This window comes from Salvelinus namaycush, chromosome 27 (assembly GCF_016432855.1).
Source record: "Salvelinus namaycush isolate Seneca chromosome 27, SaNama_1.0, whole genome shotgun sequence".
In the NCBI taxonomy this organism is placed as follows: Eukaryota; Metazoa; Chordata; class Actinopteri; order Salmoniformes; family Salmonidae; genus Salvelinus; species Salvelinus namaycush.
In genome coordinates, this window is record NC_052333.1 from 17,684,553 (window position 1) to 17,705,470 (window position 20,918).

Below are 20,918 nucleotides of genomic sequence, written 5' to 3' on the forward strand. Positions count from 1 at the left end.
TTGCAGAGGGGTGTGATTTATTTAACTAGATCGCTACTCTACTGGTGCAAAAATGTGACTGTAGGGTGTCAGCAATTATAATAGAAAGTTTACACTATTCATCTATGGCAAATATACTGTACTTATGTCTCCACTTTTATCTGTATCTGGTGTTAACAAGTTACTGGCTAGCTAGGACTTCAGGCAGCATGGAACAAAAGGCGCGGAAGGGTCGCTCAAAACTCTGATGCAGTTGTCATGTCAACACATCCGTCAGTGCTGCTTAGAACCGTATCACAAGAGATGTATAAATATAAAAAATGTTGACATCATTAATGCCTCATTTTCTATGTCCATCACCAAATTTGCTTTAGATGATTTGACTGCAACACTGCATTTACGTTTCTTGACATAAAGCTTTTTGAAAAGCCTTAGTCAAGGCGAGCTCATGAACTGTCTTTTCAAATTTCCTGGTAGTTAGTTTTTCCTTAAGAAACATGTATCAACTACATAAATGTTCATTAATCATAATCCACATAATAATTCACATTTCCCGTTGCTGCAGGATTATTTTGCTGCTGTAGCAAACTGGCTGAAATTAAGATCCTCTCCTATAGCCGCTTTAATGCCCTCCAAAGAGTTCAGCGGCAGCGGGTGCTGAGCGGTCACCTGGATCGTTATTCTTGGATCACTGATAATCTGTGCACGTGCAGACAGAACTGCGTGTTATGACAGACTATCGAATTCCAAATATACCCAAATATGCCAGTCTCGTTCTCCAGTTGGCTATTATGACTTTGGAGGACTGTGGACACTATCATGTCACAAATAATGTTTATAAAGCGGTTTTAAATGATGCATAGCTAGTGGCTACATTATACAGTAGCCCATGGCGGTTGGCATCTCCAAAACCGGCCAACCCATGCGAGCACCGCGCACCTGTAACCCACCGCACCGTGGGCAGAACCAACTTGGCATTGGCAATTACAGCTATTCACGTCGTTACTTTAGCCAATGTTAATATATATTTCTCAAAAATGTACTTATGTAAATCATTTCTTACGCCAAACAACAAACAATTTAAGAGAACTAGGGCTAAACTTGTCACCAAACCTAGCCAAGCTCATAAAGTTGAACATTTAGGCCTAAATATTACATTTCATAATGTGAAATATTTGAGGGATTTACCTTGCAGTGGATGACTCTACAACAAGTTGAGATGAACAAACGACAAACAAGAACAGTCACTTATCAAAACGCCTTAGAGTGGCCAGACACTTGAAATACAGCCGGATTAAACCAAAGATGTCAGTATAGGGGGAATCCAGACAGAATTAAATATACCAAACTATAACATTAATATATAGGATATTTCTCGTCCAAATACATTTATTACAAGCTATTCAAATTGTAAAGAGGAATAAGAACACATTTATGCATTTTAAGTTAGTGAGTGGACAATCTGTCACCTCTTTTCTTCACATAGTGGTGTGGTCCAATGATGGTTTAACTTCCCTTCAATTACATATTATATATTTGGTCAAGTCCATCACCTTTTACTGTCGTCACGCCTGTGCCTGCCAAGTGGTGTAACGATTTTGGGATAAACACACATCCACAGCAAGATATTGTTCGTCAACACTTGTGAATTGAGAAAATATAAATACAATTTTAACAACAGAGAGAATGGCTGCTCCCAAGAAAGGAGATCTTTCAGCAGCTGAGCGAGAAATATTACAGGTTATTGCTGCAGGTAAGTTTCTAATTAATGTTTTTGGCTGACTTTGTAAACACTTTTCTGTTATTTTCCTTTGTTCTGTGCATTTTGTTACAGTACTGTCTTCCGTTGTCACACAAATATTACTTGTTGTATTACTTTTTTATGTTACTTTAAAAAAATACAATTGTTATAGTTTTAATTTCACTCAATGGTCATGCTCCCGTTATGGTCATTCCACTTCACTCCCTCAACATTCTGCCTCCACCCCAATGGACATTTATTTAGTCATCACTGCCACAGTTGTTTTTATGTATATAGTGCTATTTCTATTTACAGTGTTGTTTTTCATGACCATTTTCATTATTTTAGTCCTGCATGTTGGAGCTCGAAGCCTAAGACTTTTACTGTACCCTGCAATCACACCTGCAACCCTGTACATGTGAAAATTAAACACTCTGAATCTTAAAATATGATCAAACAAATTCTCCACAGGCATTAATGCATTATCAATCGGCTACATTTTTGATGTAATAATGTTATAGTAATAATTCCAATAATTCCAATACTTCCCATACATCACCAACACACATTATGACAAATTAAATCATTTTATATCAAACTGCTGGAGTGCACCTGTTTTTCACATTCACAGTGTCTTGCAGAAACCTCATTGTAGAGTATACCTATGAGGAGATAAAGTGAGATTGCACAGATCATTTATACATATTGTATGATATATTGTTAATAAGAGGTATTGCATGTTTCATTTTATATCTAAAATCTCTATTCTGTGTGAACCAGGCGATGTGCAGGAGGTTGCACGGCTGCTGGGGTCCAAGGACGTCAGAGTCAACTGTCTGGATGAGGTACTGTATGGATGGGGGCTAGGGAGTCTTGTTGTTGAAAACTCTGACAAAGTTACCTGTGTTGTTTGTGTCATTAGTCAATGCTAAGATGAGATTTGTCATTCTCTTCCACAATATATCCGTGTACAAGTTAGCTTACAGCAATTCATACACGAGCCACAATATCCCTGAGATGTTTAGAACAGTAAAACACATAAATGTCACTTAAAAGTCTATTTCACAAAAATCCTCTACGCATGACCACTAATAGTTTTGACATAGTCTGACAAACCTATAGGGCATTAGTGACACAAAGTAAATAGTGATGTTATTGGGATGGTGTAGCCATGGAGACATATATAACATTCTGTGGGTGAAGGCCTGCAGCATATGTTTTCCATTGTTATGTAGACATATGGCTGAGACTCTTGAGGGCAGGACGTAGTACTCCAGCCACTAGATGTAACCCACAGACTACTTCAGACCACGTCTGTGTGTATATGTGTGTATGTGTATATATGTGTGTGTATGTGTGTGGGTGTGTGGGTGTGTGGGAGCAGGATGTAAAAAAAAAAAAAAAGAAAAGGTGGCACAAGTGTGTCCAGTCTGTCAAAATCAGATGGAGCAGCAGATCTTGACAGTATATGCGCACTCAGTCTCAGCCTGGCCTTATAACTCTATACAGTATAGCTCTGACATAATTGTCACATTTGAGTATTGTGTGGATAAACATGTAACAGTAAGTTTCTCTTCCTGCCTTACTTCCATAGCACTTTATTTTACAGTGCAAAAAGTACCAGGTATTTACTATGGTAATTAAACAGTCATAACCAATGATTTACTTGTTTGTTTCTTTAGTATTCTTTAAAAGAAGCTGTTACAAGTAGGCTACCAGGTGAATACCAGTAGAATCAGTACCCTAAAGGATAGTATGATCCTTTCTGTCTCTCCTCAGTATGGAATGACTCCCCTAATGCACGCAGCATACAAGGGCCAGGCAGACATGTGCAGTCTGCTGCTACAGCACGGGGCAGACGTCAACTGTAATGAACATGATTATGGATACACAGCCCTCATGTTTGCTGGACTCTCAGGTTAGTCCAGGGCAGGCATCCTTTTTCATACAGCATATACTGTAATTTAGCCAATATTTTGATATTGGGCATATTTTATTTGAAGGGTACCTACAAAAGGACTTCATAACACATTCATAATCCATAAATAACTAATTCATAAGCACCATATAAGAATTTAATAAACAATTACACTTTGCCATAACTTGCCCTATCCCAGGAAAGACAGACATAACCTCCATGATGCTGGATGCGGGTGCAGAGACAGACCTGGTCAATTCAGTAGGTCGCACGGCTGCTCAGATGGCTGCTTTCGTGGGTAAAGAAGTGATCGCCTTAAACTTCTTTCACACAGGTCTTTTCCTGCAAATACCCAGCTTTTTTGTGACTTTTTCTGAATAGGCTGAATTGAAAACCAAATGAACCACAGCCCTGATATCAGTCCCCTTGTCCCAAACTTTTGGGTTTATTATGATGATTATGAAAATTAAGATGATGATGATGGTGATGATCATTTTGATGATGATGATTGTCCCATCTCTCAGGCCAGCATGACTGTGTGACAGTGATCAACAACTTCTTCTCTCGAGCGCGGCTGGAGTACTACACTAGACCCCAGGGGCTGGAGCGAGAAGCCAAATTGCCTCCCAAACTGGCTGGACCTCTTCACAAGATCATCATGACCTCCAACCTCAACCCTGTCAAGGTGGAGATGTTATATTCTACATTGAATTCTAAATGGTTCCTATCTAACTTTTTAAAAACAATCCTTTCCTTAAACCTCTGTGCACTGCACACTCTACGAGATTGCTTTTAGTGCAAGTGTTTATGTAAAATAGAGAATAAAATGCATTAAAGAGACCAGAGTCATATGAACTCATGGATAATATTTGTATGTCTCTGCGTGCAGTTGGAAGGAAGTTGAAGATAGTTTCTGAAGCCATTTCCAACTAGCGTTAGCGCAATGACTTGAAGTCTACAGGAGCAGCTAGTAGAAACTACCATCAACTTCCTTCAAACTGCCCCAGAGACATACAAATGGTATGTATATGTTAGATCATCTGACTCTGGGGAAGTGGAGTGGCTTGATCGTTTTGTTAAGGCACTTTAGATGGCCAGTATAGTTTCCAGGAACCCAATAGGCTTTGGTTTACTCAGTTTCCAATAGGCTTTGGTTTACTCAGTTTCTCCAGTAGTCTAAGGCTGCTTCCCTGAAATGGCACCATATCCCCTATTTAGTGCACATTGATATCTTTGGCAATTATGAAAGTGGGGATGGGGGCACACTTGATATTAGCATTTTGTTGGGGGTAGGATGGAAGGCTGATTTGTTATGGGCTACCCAGCTGCCACCACCTTCCCCCCCAAGTCCCCCTATTATTTTGTAATTCAACTATGGCTTGGATAGCCTAGTGTCCTTTTGAATTCCATTCTCTGCATGATCAACCCTCACCCGCTGCAGGCTGCAGTCACACGCCCGTGGTGCCGTTGCCCGCTTTAGATCTGTCTAAATATATCTATCTGTCTGGACGTGAACGCAGGACACCGAGAGAGGTGCCACTGTAACACTCTCAGACCTCTGCTATATTAGCCTGTTGACTAAAGTCATGGTTAAAGTTTGAAGTATTATTAGTCGTATGTACAGGATATACATGGCATACACCGTCCAACGAAATGCTTACTTAAAGTCATGTTACGGTCGGGGCAGTGCACCAATGTACAAGAAAAGTCCGAACTGTTTTGGCTGTCTAACCAACTGCACACACCTTGTGGCTGTCATACGTCGGTTAGATGAGATTGCAACTTAGTTATTGCCAAGTGTTTTTCCGAGACAGTTATGAAGTAATAGGAGCTTGTGTTTATTAAGTAGCATTGCAAAGTGACCAGTCAGTACTTAATCTATGGTTTCTGCCACTGTGTCTCTGTGATGGATACTGATTCTTTACATCATAAGACTTCAGTTTGTTGAAACATGGCATTGGAAAGTGTCCTTTTGTTTGATGTGTGGAATCTCTTCTCTAGAACATGAGCTGTGACATTCATATCCCCTATCCCTCATGGCCCCGGTCTCACAGAGTAGCCTTCGCTATGGGAGTTCAGCAGGATACATAGTGTTATAGTGTTACAGTATATAATGAACAGCAAACTAGGAATACTGGGATATGATGGAATGGCGCATGTGGTGAGGAGCAACCAGGCCCCTCTCTTTCTTCCTTCTTTTCAAATTGTGGGGTCATTAGATATTAGCGTTGTACTCTTCTTCTTCCTCTCTCTCTCTTTATCTCTCTCCCTCTCTATTTCTAACTCTATCTCTCTCTCTTTCTAAATCTCTCTTTCTTTCTAACTCTTTCTCCGTCTCTCTGTTTCTAATATTCTCTCTAACACTTTCCTCCACACCTCCCCCCTTTCTTAGCTGGTGATGCTGGTCAGGGAGAACCCTCTGCTGGTGGACGTGGGAGCATTAGAGAAGTGTTACCATGTCATGGACCTGCTGTGTGAGCAGTGTGTGAAGCAGCAGGATATGAATGAAGTCCTGGCCATGAAGATGCACTACATTAGCTATGTGCTGCAGAAATGCATGGCCTTCCTTCTGGACCGTGATGACAAGCTAGATGTGCTCATCAAGAGGTGTGTGTGTGTGTTGTGTGTGTGTCACTCCCAGTGCATCATCTTGTTTCTCTTGACAGTGGTTGATGTGATTGATTGATTGCATTGCTGGTATTCTAACCTGTAACTATCCAATACATTTTTATGTTATTGCACAAAATTCCAAGACTAACCATTGGGTACTAATTGTTATGTGTTTCATAGTTTATTTTTAGTGCTGTATATTGCATGAATATTGTATGTAAACTGTATAGACAGTTCTTTACATTGTTTTAATGTGTATATCTCTTCTCTCAGCCTGTTGAAGGGGAGGGATGGAGATGGTTTTCCTCAGTACCAGGAGAAGTTCATTAGAGACTGCATCAGGAAGTTTCCCTACTGTGAAGCCGCACTTCTACAGCAGCTGGTCAGGAGCATCGCACCAGTGGAGATTGTGAGTGAGCTTCCTGTCATTCATTGATTCGAACTTTCCTTTGACTTAGGTCTTATCCAATGTAAAGCTCCTCCTATGGACTCAGTTATGGACTCACTTAATTAATCCTCTCGGGAAATTAACAAATTGAAGATTGATTGGATTGCGCAAAATTTTTCAAATGTTACATTTACATATTGAAGGGGCAGTGCAGTCCAAAAGGTGATTTACCTGTGTTTTATATACTGTACATTTCCACACTATGAGGTTGGAATAATACTGTGAATTTTTGAAAATTACGATAATACCCTTTTAGTGTAAGAGCTGTTTGAAAAGACCGCCTGAAAGTTCAGCACGTTTTGCATGGGTGGAGTTTTGGCCTGCCTGGTGACATCACCAGGTGGCATAAGTTAAAGTTAGCCTTGCAAAGCCACCTGATCCCACGAGCTTCCATTAAAACGCTACGGTAAAGTAACTGTCCAGTGAAAATCTCACTTTTAAAAGTTCAGATTCTGTTAACTCATACACAAATAATGTTGTTGACTAATCCTGTACTCGTATTTGTGGCCAAAGCATGAATAGGATTTTAAAAAACACTTCAAAAAAATCCACCTCAAACGTGTATCTCAAACAGACCGTCTCAAAATTGATTGAGAATATATCAATGAGCTGGCCAATCAGTGGTCTACTCGCATTAATATTTTTAATGACCGGTATACGGCCACACCATTCTGAAGTTCGGGCACGCCCACAGCATTCCAACACAGAAAAGCTGATTTTTAACATACTTAATTATCATTTTTTGTATGGAAAACTATTTCACTTATATTAAAATTAATTATAGGTCATATTTCATAGAAATCTGGAAACACTGGACAGTTACTTCAATAGACCAACAACAAATAAAGTTTCAAATCTCTCTGCCAATAACAGCTAGTTTGAAGGTTACATACAGTGCCTTCGTAAAGTATTCAGACCCCTTGACTTTTTCCACATTTTGTTAGGTTACAGCCTTATTCTAAAATTGATTAAATAGTTTTTCCCCCTCATCAATCCACACACAATTTTTGCTAATTTATTAAAAATAATAAACTGCAATATTACATTTACATAAGTATTCAGACCCTTTACTCAGTATTTTGTTGAAGCACCTTTGGCAGCGATTACAGCCTCGAGTCTTCTTGGGTATGACGCTACAAGCTTGGCACACCTGTATTTGGGGAGTTTCTCCCAGTCTTCTCTGCAGATCCTCTCAAGCTCTGTCAGGTTGGATGGGGAGTGTTGCTGCACACATATTTTCAGGTCTCTCCAGAGATGTTCGATCAGGTTTAAGTCCGGGCTCTGGTTGTACCACTCAAGGACCTTAAAGAGACGTGTCCCGAAGCCACTCCTGCATTGTCTTGGCTGTGTGCTTAGGATTGTTGTCCTGTTGGAAGGTCAACCTTTGTCACAGTCTGAGGTCCTGGGAGCTCTGGAGCAGGTTTTCATCAAGGATCTCTCTGTACTTTGCTCCATTCATCTTTGCCTCGATCCTGACTAGTCTCCCAGTCCCTGAGCTGAAAAACATCCCCACAGCATGATGCTGCCACCACTATGCTTCACCGTAGGGATGGTGCCAGGTTTCCTCCAGACGTGACACTTGGCATTCAGGCCAAGGAGTTCAATCTTGGTTTCATCAGACTAGAGAATCTTGTTTCTCGTGGTCTGAGTGCGTTTCCAAATCATGTCCAATCAATTGAATTTACCACAGGGGGACTCCAATCAAGTTGTAGAAACATCTCAAGGATGATCAATGGAAACAGGATGCACCTGAGCTCAATTTCGAGTCTCATAGCAAAGGGTCTGAATACTTATGTATATATGGTATTTCTGTTTTGAAAAATATATACATTTGCAAAAATGTATATATTCGACCGCCGAACGCTGCCCGAACAAGGAGAGGGATCGACTTCGGCGGAAGTCGTGACAGTACCCCCCCTTGACGCGGGGCTCCAGCAGCGCGTCGACACCAACCTCGGGAACGACCCGGAGGACGAGGCGAAGGGCGATCCGGATGGAGACGGTGGAACTCCCGCAGCAACGAAGGGTCCAAAACGTCCCCCATCGGCACCCAGCATCTCTCCTCCAGACCGTACCCCTCCCACTCCACGAGGTACTGAAGGCCCCTCACCCGACGCCTCGAGTCCAGTATGGCTCGAACAGCATACGCCGGGGCCCCCTCGATGTCCAGAGGGGGCGGAGAAACCTCCCGCATCTCAGACTCCTGGAGTGGACCAGCCACCACCGGCCTGAGGAGAGACACATGGAACTAGGGGTTAATACGGCAATCGGGGGGAAGCTGTAACCTGTAGCAAACCTCGTTCAGTCTCCTCAGGACTTTGAATGGCCCCACAAACCGCAGGCCCAGCTTCCGGCAGGGCAGGCGGAGGGGCAGGTTTCGGGTCGAGAGCCAGACCCGGTCCCCCGGTGCAAACACCGGGGCCTCACTGTGGTGGCGGTCGGTGCTCACCTTCTGATGCCTCACGGCCCATTGCAGGTGCACATTTGCCGCGTCCCAGGTCTCCTCCGAGCGCTTAAACCATTCGTCCACCGCAGGAGCCTCGATCTGGCTCTGATGCCAAGGTGCCAGAACCGGCTGATACCCCAGTACGCACTGGAAGGGAAAGAGGTTAGTGGAGTTAGTGGAGGCCTATATCGAATCTTCCATTCCTCTCAAAAATTTTAGAAAAAGCTGTTGCGCAGCAACTCACTGCCTTCCTGAAGACAAACAATATATACGAGATGCTTCAGTCTAATTTTAGACCCCATCATAGCACTGAGACTGCACTTGTGAAGGTGGTAAATGACCTTTTAATGGCGTCAGACCGAGGCTCTGCATCTGTCCTCGTGCTACTAGATCTTAGTGCTGCCTTTGATACCATCGATCACCACATTCTTTTGGAGAGATTGGAAACCCAAATTGGTCTACACGGACAAGTTCTGGCCTGGTTTAGATCTTATCTGTCGGAAAGATATCAGTTTGTCTCTGTGAATGGTTTGTCCTCTGACAAATTAACTGTACATTTCAGTGTTCCTCAAGGTTCCGTTTTAGGACCACTATTGTTTTCACTATATATTTTACCTCTTGGGGATGTCATTCGAAAACATAATGTTAACTTTCACTGCTATGCGGATGACACACAGCTGTACATTTCAATGAAACATGGTGAAGCCCCAAAATTGCCCTCGCTAGAAGCCTGTGTTTCAGCCATAAGGAAGTGGATGGCTGAAAACATTCTACTTTTAAACTCGGAAAAACAGAGATGCTTGTTCTAGGTCCCAAGAAAAAGATCTTCTGTTAAATCTGACAATTAATCTTGATGGTTGTAAATTCGTCTCAAATAAAACTGTGAAGGACCTCGGCGTTACTCTGGACCCTGATCTCTCTTTTGACGAACATATCAAGACTCGTTTCAAGGACAGCTTTTTTCCATCTACGTAACGTTGCAAAAATCAGAAATCTTCTGTCCAAAAATGATGCAGAAAAATGAATCCATGCTTTTGTTACTTTTAGGTTAGACTACTGCAATGCTCTACTTTCCGGCTACCCGGATAAAGCACTAAATAAACTTCAGTTAGTGCTAAATACGGCTGCTAGAATCCTGACTAGAACCCCCAAATTTTATCATATTACTCCAGTGCTAGCCTCCCTACACTGGCTTCCTGTTAAGGCAAGGGCTGATTTCAAGGTTTTACTGTTAACCTACAAAGCGTTACATGGGCTTGCTCCTACCTATCTTTCCGAGTTGGTCCTGCCGTACATACCTACACGTACGCTACGGTCACAAGACGCAGGCCTCCTAATTGTCCCTAGAATTTCTAAGCAAACAGCTGGAGGCAGGGCTTTCTCCTATAGATCTCCATTTTTATGGAATGGTCTGCCTACCCATGTGAGAGACGCAGACTCAGTCTCAACCTTTAAGTCTTTATTGAAGACTCATCTCTTCAGTAGGTCCTATGATTGAGTGTAGTCTGGCCCAGGAGTGTGAAGGTGAACGGAAAGGCTCTGGAGCAACGAACCGCCCTTGCTGTCTCTGCCTGGCCGGTTCCCCTCTCTCCACTGGGATTCTCTGCCTCTAACCCTATTACAGGGGCTGAGTCACTGGCTTACTGGTGCTCTTTCATGCCGTCCCTAGGAGGGGTGCGTCACTTGAGTCGGTGGAGTCACTGACGTGATCTTCCTGTCTGGGTTGGCGCCCCCCCTTGGGTTGTGCCGTGGCGGAGATCTTTGTGGGCTATACTCGGCCTTGTCTCAGGATGGTAAGATGGTGGTTGAAGATATCCCTCTAGTGGTGTGGGGGCTGTGCCTTGGCAAAGTGGGTGGGGTTATATCCTTCCTGTTTGGCCCTGTCCGGGGGTATCATCGGATGGGGCCACAGTGTCTCCTGACCCCTCCTGTCTCAGCCTCCAGTATTTATGCTGCATTAGTTTATGTGTCGGGGGGCTAGGGTCAGTTTGTTATATCTGGAGTACTTCTGTCTTATCCGGTGTCCTGTGTGAATTTAAGTATGCTCTCTCTAATTCTCTTTTTCTTTCTCTATCTTGGAGGACCTGAGCCCTAGGACCATGCCTCAGGACGACCTGACATGATGACTCCTTGCTGTCCCCAGTCCACCTGGCCGTGCTGCTGCTCCAGTTTCAATTGTTCTGCCTGCGGCTATGGAACCCTGACCTGTTCACCGGACGTGCTACCTGTCCCAGACCTGCTGTTTTCAACTCTCTAGAGACCGCAGGAGCGGTAGAGATACTCTTAACGATCGGCTATGAAAAGCCAACTGACATTTACTCCTGAGGTGCTGCACCCTCGACAACTACTGTGATTATTATTATTTGACCATGCTGGTCATTTATGAACATTTGAACATCTTGGCCATGTTCTGTTATAATCTCCACCCGGCACAGCCAGAAGAGGACTGGCCACCCCTCATAGCCTGGTTCCTCTCTAGGTTTCTTCCTAGGTTTTGGCTTTTCTAGGGAGTTTTTCCTAGCCACCGTGCTTCTACACCTGCATTGCTTGCTGTTTGGGGTTTTAGGCTGGGTTTCTGTACAGCACTTTGAGATATCAGCTGATGTACGAAGGGCTATATAAATACATTTGATTTGATTTTGATTTGGAGGAGTGGCGGAGCGAGTTTTGGGCCATCTCTGCCCAGGATATGAACGCCGTCCATTCCCCCGGCCGGTCCTGGCAATAAGCGCAGAAACCTACCCACATCCTGGTTTACTCTCTCCACCTGCCCGTTACTCTCGGGGTGAAAACCTGAGGTAAGGCTGACCGAGACCCCCAGACGTTCCATGAACGCCCTCCAGACCCTTGACGTGAACTGGGGACCTCGATCAGACACTATATCCTCAGGCACACCGTAGTGCCGGAAGACGTGTGTAAACAGGGCCTCCGCAGTCTGTAGGGCCGTAGGGAGACCGGGCAAAGGAAGGAGACGGCAGAACTTAGAGAACCGATCCACAACGACCAGGATCGTGGTGTTACCCTGTGAGGGAGGAAGATCCGTGAGGAAGACCACCGATAGGTGCGACCATGGCCGTTGTGGAACGGGTAAAGGCTGTAACTTCCCTCTGGGCAGGTGCCTAGGGGCCTTGCACTGGGCGCACACCGAGCAGGAGGAAACATAAACCCTCACGTCCTTGGCCAAGGTGGACCACCAGTACTTCCCACTAAGACAGCGCACTGTTCGACCGATGCAAGGATGACCAGAGGAGGGTGACGTGTGGGCCCAATAGATCAAACAGTCACGGACAGCAGACGGAACGTACAGATGCCCAGCTGGACACTGGAGGGGAGTGGGCTCTGTACGTAACGCCCGCTCGATGTCCGCGTCCAGCTCCCACACCACCGGTGCCACCAGGCAAGAGGCCGGAAGTATGGGAGTGTGATCTATGGACCGCTCCTCTGTGTCATACATCCAGGACAGTGCGTCTGCCTTAGCGTTCTGGGAACCTGGTCTGTAGGATAGGGTGAAAACAAAACAGGTAAAGACTTCGGCGGAAGTCGTGACAGCTGTAACGTACATTTTTGGGGGAAAAAGTCAAGAGGTCTGAATATTTTCCAAAGGCACTGTATCCCTCCCGTTAGGCTCCTGCAATTAAAAAAAAAAATGTTTTATTTAAAATTTGTTTAACTAGGCAAGTCTGTTAAGAACAAATTCTTATTTAAAATGACAGCCTAGGAACAGTGGATTATCTGCTTTGTTCAGGGGAAGAACGACAGATTTTTACCTTGTCAGCTCAGGGATTCGATCTAGCAACCTTTCGGTTACTGGCCCAACACTCTAACCACTAAGCTACCTGCCGCCCCCAATTAGGTCTCTCACTCAGACCACTCCTAAACAATACTAGCAAAATTATTGCTTGAGAAATAGATTTTTGCTAAGAAACTATAATTTTAATTGAAAACAATCACAGTAAGGTACTTAATTGTTACCCAGAAATTATTTGATATTGAGAAAAAAATTGCTGCATTGGACATTTTTAAGGAGTTCATGATCATGCTCAATGAATTCTGATTTTATTGACAATTGATGTTAGTAAAAATTCCTTTCTGTATGGGAATGTTTACTATTCAATGTTCCACTGCTTCTCTTGTCTCCAGGGTAACGACCCGACAGCGTTCTCGGTGCTAACCCAGGCTCTCACGGGTAAGATGGCCTTCATAGACGCTGAGTTCTGTGCTACGTGTGGAGAGAGGGGGGCCGAGAAGCGATGCTCCCTCTGCAAAATGGTACGAAAACCACCTCCGACCACAAGCACAGGGTTTCTCTCAATCATTTCCCTCTTTATTACTTTGGTTACACTTAATGATAACGTCCATGAATACACCATTATTAATGCCTATAAAATGATTAATAAATGCTTCCTATTACTACTACTACTACAGGTGACGTACTGTGGCCTGATGTGTCAGCGTCTCCACTGGTTCACCCATAAGAAGATCTGTAAAGGACTGCAGGAGAAGGATGCCCCGAGGCTGAGGGAGCTCAATGGTAAACTACACATTCCTATCTGTTGAAAACACATACAATATACCTACTACAGTGTACTATAGTGCTCCAGACATGCTTTTTAACCAAGGAATTGTCTTAATCTGGATTCGGGTTAGCCTCTATAGACTACTTTATTACTGTAGCTTGGTACATACTTGTGGCTTTGTGACGCCCTCTAAGGTCAACTTTAGACGGTTTTACCCCTCTCCTCTTTATCCTGGGTCCAGATGAGGAGTGTGACATGGTGAAGGAGACAGCCAGCTTCCTGGTAGAGCTGTGTTTGAAGGCAGAGGAGCGCATGGTGTCATCAGGGTGTCCCGGTCCCTCAGCGCCAGACCAGCTGAACAGCCCCTCTACATCCTCAGAGGGACCACCATCCTGCCACCAGGAATGAGAAGGACTGCTGGTGTTCTTTTCTACCGGGTAGTTAATTGATTCATTGATGAATGTTACTGATTGGCCAGAGTTCAGTGATATTAATAATAACGTTTTATTGAATATTAAACTGAATTGATTCCATTCACCTGATGTCTGAGGTCTGAATCAGTCCCTGGTTAAAGGAGAAGGATAAAAAAAATCAGCAGTACTACTGATTGGCCATGATGTCCAGATTAGAAAGGAGCTAGTGGGGATGAATGCTTTACCCAACAGGCGCTGGACTGGAGTCTAAGGAAGGATTGTTACTATGGAGCCAATGAGGTCTATTTGGCTAGGGGAGGCTGAAGTATACAGTGTGTGCATATGATGTACAGCCTATTGGCTGCATTTATACAGGCAGACCAATTCTGATATTTTGCCAATAACTGGTCTTTTAACAAGTCAGATCAGATCTTTGGCCAATAATTGGGCAAATGATCACAATTGGGCTGCCTGTGTAAATGCAGCCATTGACTTGTATTTGTATTAGCTTTGGTGTTCTTTTCTTGTTTGTATGTTTGAGCAAATTCCTTCTCTTATTTAAAATGTAAGCCTTGAATATTCTTTAATTAATGTCTTGAAATAACAATTTCCTCCCTCACTGTAGTAATTTAAAAAATGCACTCTCATGTTGAAATGGGACCACCTTATTGAACAATACATGTCATATTACTATTATTTAGGTATGGCCATGAGTAGAAAACACAATATTAAGGGCTTCTTCATGCTTTATTGTTAAGTTGTGTATTCCTGTTATAATTTGAACATTATATTATCATTATTTTATGTTCCCTTTGTTGACACGGATGTCTTACCAGTGATGTATCAATACCATTCCATGTCACAGAGTAGAATGATGATCCAATAATGATCTGACTTTAATGCTGGCAAACCCTTTACACCTATGTGGCTTTGTGTTGGTTGACAGTTTTACATTTTTAATTACGTCAATAAAGAGTGCCTTAATAATTCTCCTTCATTGTCCATTGTTGTTATGGGGATATGCCCATATTTATTTGGACACTAGATGGCAGCTTTTCCCTTTAATACCATCCATGCATTGATGATGATGACTGGTAATATAGCTACTGCACTCTGTTGGCAGTGTTCAAAGGGTACTGAAGCGAGATGGTCTTTTTGCTACAGCGATAGTTCTTTACAATATGCAGTCAGACTTTTTCTCTACAGAGAGTGAGCATGAAACAGAGCTCATTCTAATGACAAATTCTCACAGTGCAGACAGTGACCTTCAATTCTTATTCATGTATCAGCCAGTCATAAAGACAAAAGTCCTTGATAAACAAATACGGCTACATCTTCCAATTACTCCATTGTTTACCTTTTTCGTTGGCGGCCTCCTCTTGGTTGCTATGCACATCTTCCAGACTTTGTCTTTAACACCACCTATGTAATAACACTGTTTCCACATCCCCCCACATCCCTGTTTCCCCATCCACCCCATCTCCCCTGTTTCTGCATCCACCCCATCCCCACTGTTTTCCCATCCACCACATCCTCCCAGATACCCTAGACCCAACAGATCAATCTCAATTGCACATCACACTGCCCTTTCCCACCTGGACAAAAGGAACACCTTTGTGAGCATGCTGTTCATTGACTACAGCTCAGTGTTCAACACCATAGTGACCACAAAGCTCATCACTAAGCTAAGGACCATGGGACTAAACACCTCCCTCTGCAACTGGATCCTGGACTTCCTGACAGGCCGCCCCCAGGTGGTAAGGGTAAGCAACATCACGTCTGCCACGCTGATCCTCAACACCTTGGGGCCCCTCATGTACTCCCTGTTCACCCACGACTGCATGGCCAAACAACTCCAACATCATCATTAAGTTTGCTGACGACACAACGGTGGTAGGCCTGATCACCAACAATGAAGAGACAGCCTATAGGGAGGAGGTCAGAGGCCTGGCAGTGTGGTGCCCGGACACCAACCTCTCCCTCAATGTGAGCAAGACAAAGAAGCTGATTGTGGACTACAGGAAAAGGCGGGCAGAACAGGCCCCCATTAACATCGACGGGGCTGTAGTGGAGCGGGTCGAGAGTTTCAAGTTCCTTGGTGTCCACATCAACAGCAAACTATCATGGTCCAAACACACCAAGACAGTTGTTAAGATGGCACGACAACACCTTTTCTCCCTCAGTAGACTGAAAAGATTTGGCATTGGTCCCCAGATCCTCAAAAGGTTCTACAGCTGCACCATCGAGAGAATCCTGACTGGTTGCATCCCCGCCTGGTATGGCACCTGCTCAGCATCTGACCGTAAGGCGCTACAGGGTAGTGCGTACGGCCCAGTACATCACTGGGGCCGAGCTCCCTGACATCCAGGACCTCTATACCAGGCGGTGTCAGAGGAAGGCCCAAACAATTGTCACAGGCTCCAGTCACCCAAGTCATAGATTGTTCCCTCTGCTACCACACGGCAAGCGGTACCGAAGGGCCAAGTCTAGGACCAAAAGGCTCCTTAACAGCTTCTACACCCAAGCCATAAAACTGCTGAACAATTAATCAAATGGGCACCGGACTATTTACATTGACCCACCCATTTGTTTTGTACACTGCTGCTACTCGCTGTTTATTATCTATGCATAGTCACTTCACCCCTATCTATATGTACAAATGACCTCGACTAACCTGTACCCCCGCACATTGACTTGGTACCGGTACCCCCTGTATATAGTCTCGTTATTGTTATTTTATTGTGTTATTTTTTATTCTTTTTTACTTTAGTTTATTTGGTAAATATTTTCTTAACTCTTTCTTGAACTGCACTGTTGGTTAAGGGCTTGTAAATAAGCAATTCACGGTAAGGTCTACACTTGATGTATTCGGTGCATGTGACAAATAAAATTTGATATGATCCCCGTTGTTTCCCCATCCACCCCATCCCCCCTGTTTCTCCATCCACCCCATCCCCCCTGTTTCTCCATCCACCCCAATAATCTTGTTTCACTATCCACCCCATCCACCCTGGTTCTCCATCCACCCCAATCATCCTGTTTCCCCATCCACCCCAATCTTCCTGTTTCTCCATCCACCCCATCCCCCCTGTTTCTCCATCCACCCCATCCCCCAAAGAAAATCTACCTGCTTAACAATATTGAATGAGCATGGACAGTTTTACAGTGGATTCATTTTCACTGCTTTCAAAGGAGGGAACATAGCTGAGGAGACGTTGGGGGAATTCATTGTCAAGGATCCCTGGGAAAGAAGTGAAAGAGAACCCTGGTTCTTAGGGGCACAGGATGAAGGGATAGATGGAGGGATGAAGGGATAGATGGAGGGATGAAGGGATAGATGGAGGGATGAAGGGATATATGGAGGGATGAAGGGATATATGGAGGGATGAAGGGATAGATGGAGGGATGAAGGGATATATGGAGGGATGAAGGGATAGATGGAGGGATGAAGGGATAGATGGAGGGATGAAGGGATAGATGGAGGGATGAAGGGATAGATGGAGGGATGAAGGGATAGATGGAGGGATGAAGGGATACATGGAGGGATGAAGGGATAGATGGAGGGATGAAGGGATAGATGGAGGGATGAAGGAGGAGATTGGAACCTTTCTATTGTTCTCTAATTTGGGTAATGCATCATACATTGTGTTGGTGAGCTCACCTGAAGCACCTGTCCTGCAGAGATGGAGACATCACTGGATCCGAGAACACAACATGAGATCTACAGTGTTCACTAGCTCTGGTCCAGGGCATTAGCGAGTTCACTCTAGGATCACTCACTATCGCCCTGGACCAGAGCTAAGTACTCACCTGGTCTGACTGCAGAGTCTCCAGCTGACCTCCCTTGCTAAACCAAATCAATCCGTTCACAAATTGAATAAAATATGAACTTGAACTTACAAATCATCATGAAATAGACTATCAAAGGATATGCCTCTGGCATGTGCCACACACAACCTTTTTGGCAAAGTCTTTTATTGTCTACTTATGAATGTATTCATGAATCAATTATTTACACAGTTAACTGGTCAACAAACCAAAATGAAATGTCTATGACAAGCCGTTATAAAGGTCGTGTTTTATCCAGTGACAGTGTCCTATCCATAAGGGAAGGCAACATTCATCAAACTATATTGGCAGAAATATATATTACTTGTCTGTGTTGACTGACTGGTAGGTAGGCTCTACATGGGAGGAGTACACACACAAAAAACGCATTACCCTTTGCTTCAGTGGGCGTAGCTATGCGTGAAAACGCCTAGTTGATTCATAAAATGTACGCACTACATGCGCGCTGTGTCGTGCCAAGACAAGGGGCGGGTATATAAGCGACTGAACGACAAGTAACATCATAACGACACAATTCCTCCGTTAGACCAGGGCACATACATTCCATCACTCTCTACCTACCTACCTACCTACCCACCTACCGGTGTCTATCTGCCTACCTACCTACCTACTTACCGGTGTCTATCTACCTACCTACCTACCGGTGTCTCTCTGCCTACCTACCTACCTACCGGTGTCTATCTGCCTACCTACCTACCTACTTACCGGTGTCTATCTACCTACCTACCTACCGGTGTCTCTCTGCCTACCTACCTACCTACCTACCGGTGTCTATCTGCCTACCTACCTACCGGTGTCTCTCTGCCTACCTACCTACCTACCTACCGGTGTCTATCTGCCTACCTACCTACCTACCGGTGTCTATCTGCCTACCTACCTACCTACCTACCGGTGTCTATCTGCCTACGGAGAGTTACAGGGATGCTTCTTACCACGAGTGTGTTCCAGCTCGCGCTCTTCTGCCTTCTTATAAGTAACTGTCAAGCTGCCAAGAACAGCGCCACGGAAAAGTTAAACGCTCAGTTGATCAGTACGGTCCAGGATACACCGAGTAGTAATGTATCAATGAATCAAGCACGCAACGGAGGAAGGCGTTTGACCAGCGCTGCGCGGAAAGGTGAATTGCATTTTTATGCGCATATCAAATGTATTGATTCGACGATTCATATAGATTCATTGTACGCACCGATCCTGACAGTTGGAATTATTTAATTCCTTATGTAGGCACATTTTCCATGGACATGAATGGGACTAAATGAAAATGAAATATAAATCATAGACTTGTGTTTGAATGGGAGAATGTTCAAGAATTTGGAATTGTGTTGGACCTCTTGTCAACTCATGCTGTCATTCAGATGCCCCTGATCATGCCGCAGTGCCTGTCAAAACGAATCTTTATGAGCAGCAAATGGAATAATCCAAAAGTGCAAACTCCAAACTAAATCAAATGCAAGTATTTGTAATGTCATATAGATAATGCCATGCAATATGTATCTAACAGAATGTAACACTCTCTCCTCCCCTCTCAATCACAGAGCAGGGTCAGGCACAGAGCCAGGTGGGCTGCAGAGAGCTGCGTTCCACCAAGTACATCTCAGATGGTCAGTGCACCAGCCTGAACCCGATCAAGGAGCTGGTTTGTGCTGGGGAGTGTCTTCCCTCCCACCTGCTGCCCAACTGGATCGGCTCCGGTCCCGGGTACACCGGGAAGTTCTGGAGCCGCAGGGAGGCCCAGGAGTGGCGCTGCGTCATCGACCGGACCCGGACCCAGCGCATCAACCTGCAGTGTCAGGACGGAAGCTCCAGGACCTATAAGATCACTGTGGTTACCTCCTGCAAGTGTAAACGCTACTCCAGGCAGAACAATGACTCTGGGAATGGGAAGTCAGAGCTGGAGGTCAGGCAGGCCCAGGGCCAGGGCTCCACACTCCAGGGGCCCAAGAGGAGGAAGGGAAAGGAAGGGAAGAATGGACGTTCTGGGCAAGAGGATTGGGCAGAAGAACAGCCTAAAAAATACTGAACTGAGCCCTCTGGTCAGGGGGGCTCTGTACACCTCTGAGGGGTTGGAAGGTCTCTCTGTGCCCCCACTTCAGAAACAACACCAACAGACACTAGTTTTGTTTAGAAGGCACCAATGTGTTTGCTGTTTTTAATGCAGCTATATTGAGAAGGCTATGGAATGATTCCTCAGACAGTGCAACTGGTTTGCCAAATATTGACCACTGTGGATGTGTTTGTGAATGTATGCATTTTTGTATGATAGAATGAGACTAGTTCAAATCGCACAAGAACTGCATTTGACAGCTAAAATGAGGAGTTCTCTCAACAGATGAATATGTTGTCCAAATCATAATGTTTAGATTAACAGAAAAAGCCAGAGTATGTATATAAATAGTGATTCTATACTCTGGGTTACTTTTTAATGTATGTAGAGGATAGCTATGACAATGTAATATATTTTTGTATGGGGATAGCTGAACTAAATATAAATAAATTCATGTTTTTATATATTTGCTAGATTCCATGTAATCACTTTCAGGACAAATTGTATCTCAACTTATTTGCCTTGGATAATGAAATAAATAGTGTCTACTATGATTAGATCACTGGTTGAATATAAAAAATGACTTTTCTTTAATAATTAGTATAATATGTTTTTGACTTGTCAATAAATTGTGGTTTAATCATTAGTAATTAAATGCTTTGAGCACAAGGCCACAGACAGAGGAGCTATAACTTCACAGGAAACAGGAAGTCAGTAACAACAGAAGCATTAGCCAGTAATAAAATGTTATATTGAGTCTAATACAAGCTCTACTCTCTGCAGGAATCCCCTCTCCTCCAAGCTATTGGACCTGTTCCAGTCAGCGGCTACATGTTAACATAAATGGTTGTATCAGATATCCCTTCATTGTATCATCGTGAAAGCTATGTATTTGGTACTTGCGGTGCAAGTACCAAATACAAGCCTTGTATTATTGTGTCAATGACGCAAAC

The 20,918-nt window shown here is 44.0% G+C and overlaps 2 protein-coding genes across 2 annotated transcripts; both read left to right on the plus strand.

Annotated features, from left to right (window-relative positions):
- Window positions 1-1,665: 1,665 nt before the first annotated feature.
- LOC120022064 (ankyrin repeat and MYND domain-containing protein 2-like) lies at window positions 1,666-14,067 on the plus strand. The gene is made up of 10 exons (XM_038965858.1): window positions 1,666-1,732; window positions 2,501-2,565; window positions 3,500-3,638; window positions 3,838-3,936; window positions 4,163-4,323; window positions 6,031-6,245; window positions 6,522-6,657; window positions 13,283-13,411; window positions 13,568-13,673; window positions 13,901-14,067. Exons 1-10 carry the CDS (start codon window positions 1,666-1,668, stop codon window positions 14,065-14,067), a joined length of 1,284 nt encoding a protein of 427 aa, XP_038821786.1.
- Window positions 14,068-18,842: 4,775 nt separating this feature from the next.
- On the plus strand, window positions 18,843-19,941 carry LOC120022065 (sclerostin domain-containing protein 1-like). Its single transcript, XM_038965859.1, has 2 exons — window positions 18,843-19,038; window positions 19,457-19,941. Exons 1-2 carry the CDS (start codon window positions 18,843-18,845, stop codon window positions 19,939-19,941), a joined length of 681 nt encoding a protein of 226 aa, XP_038821787.1.
- Window positions 19,942-20,918: the final 977 nt, after the last annotated feature.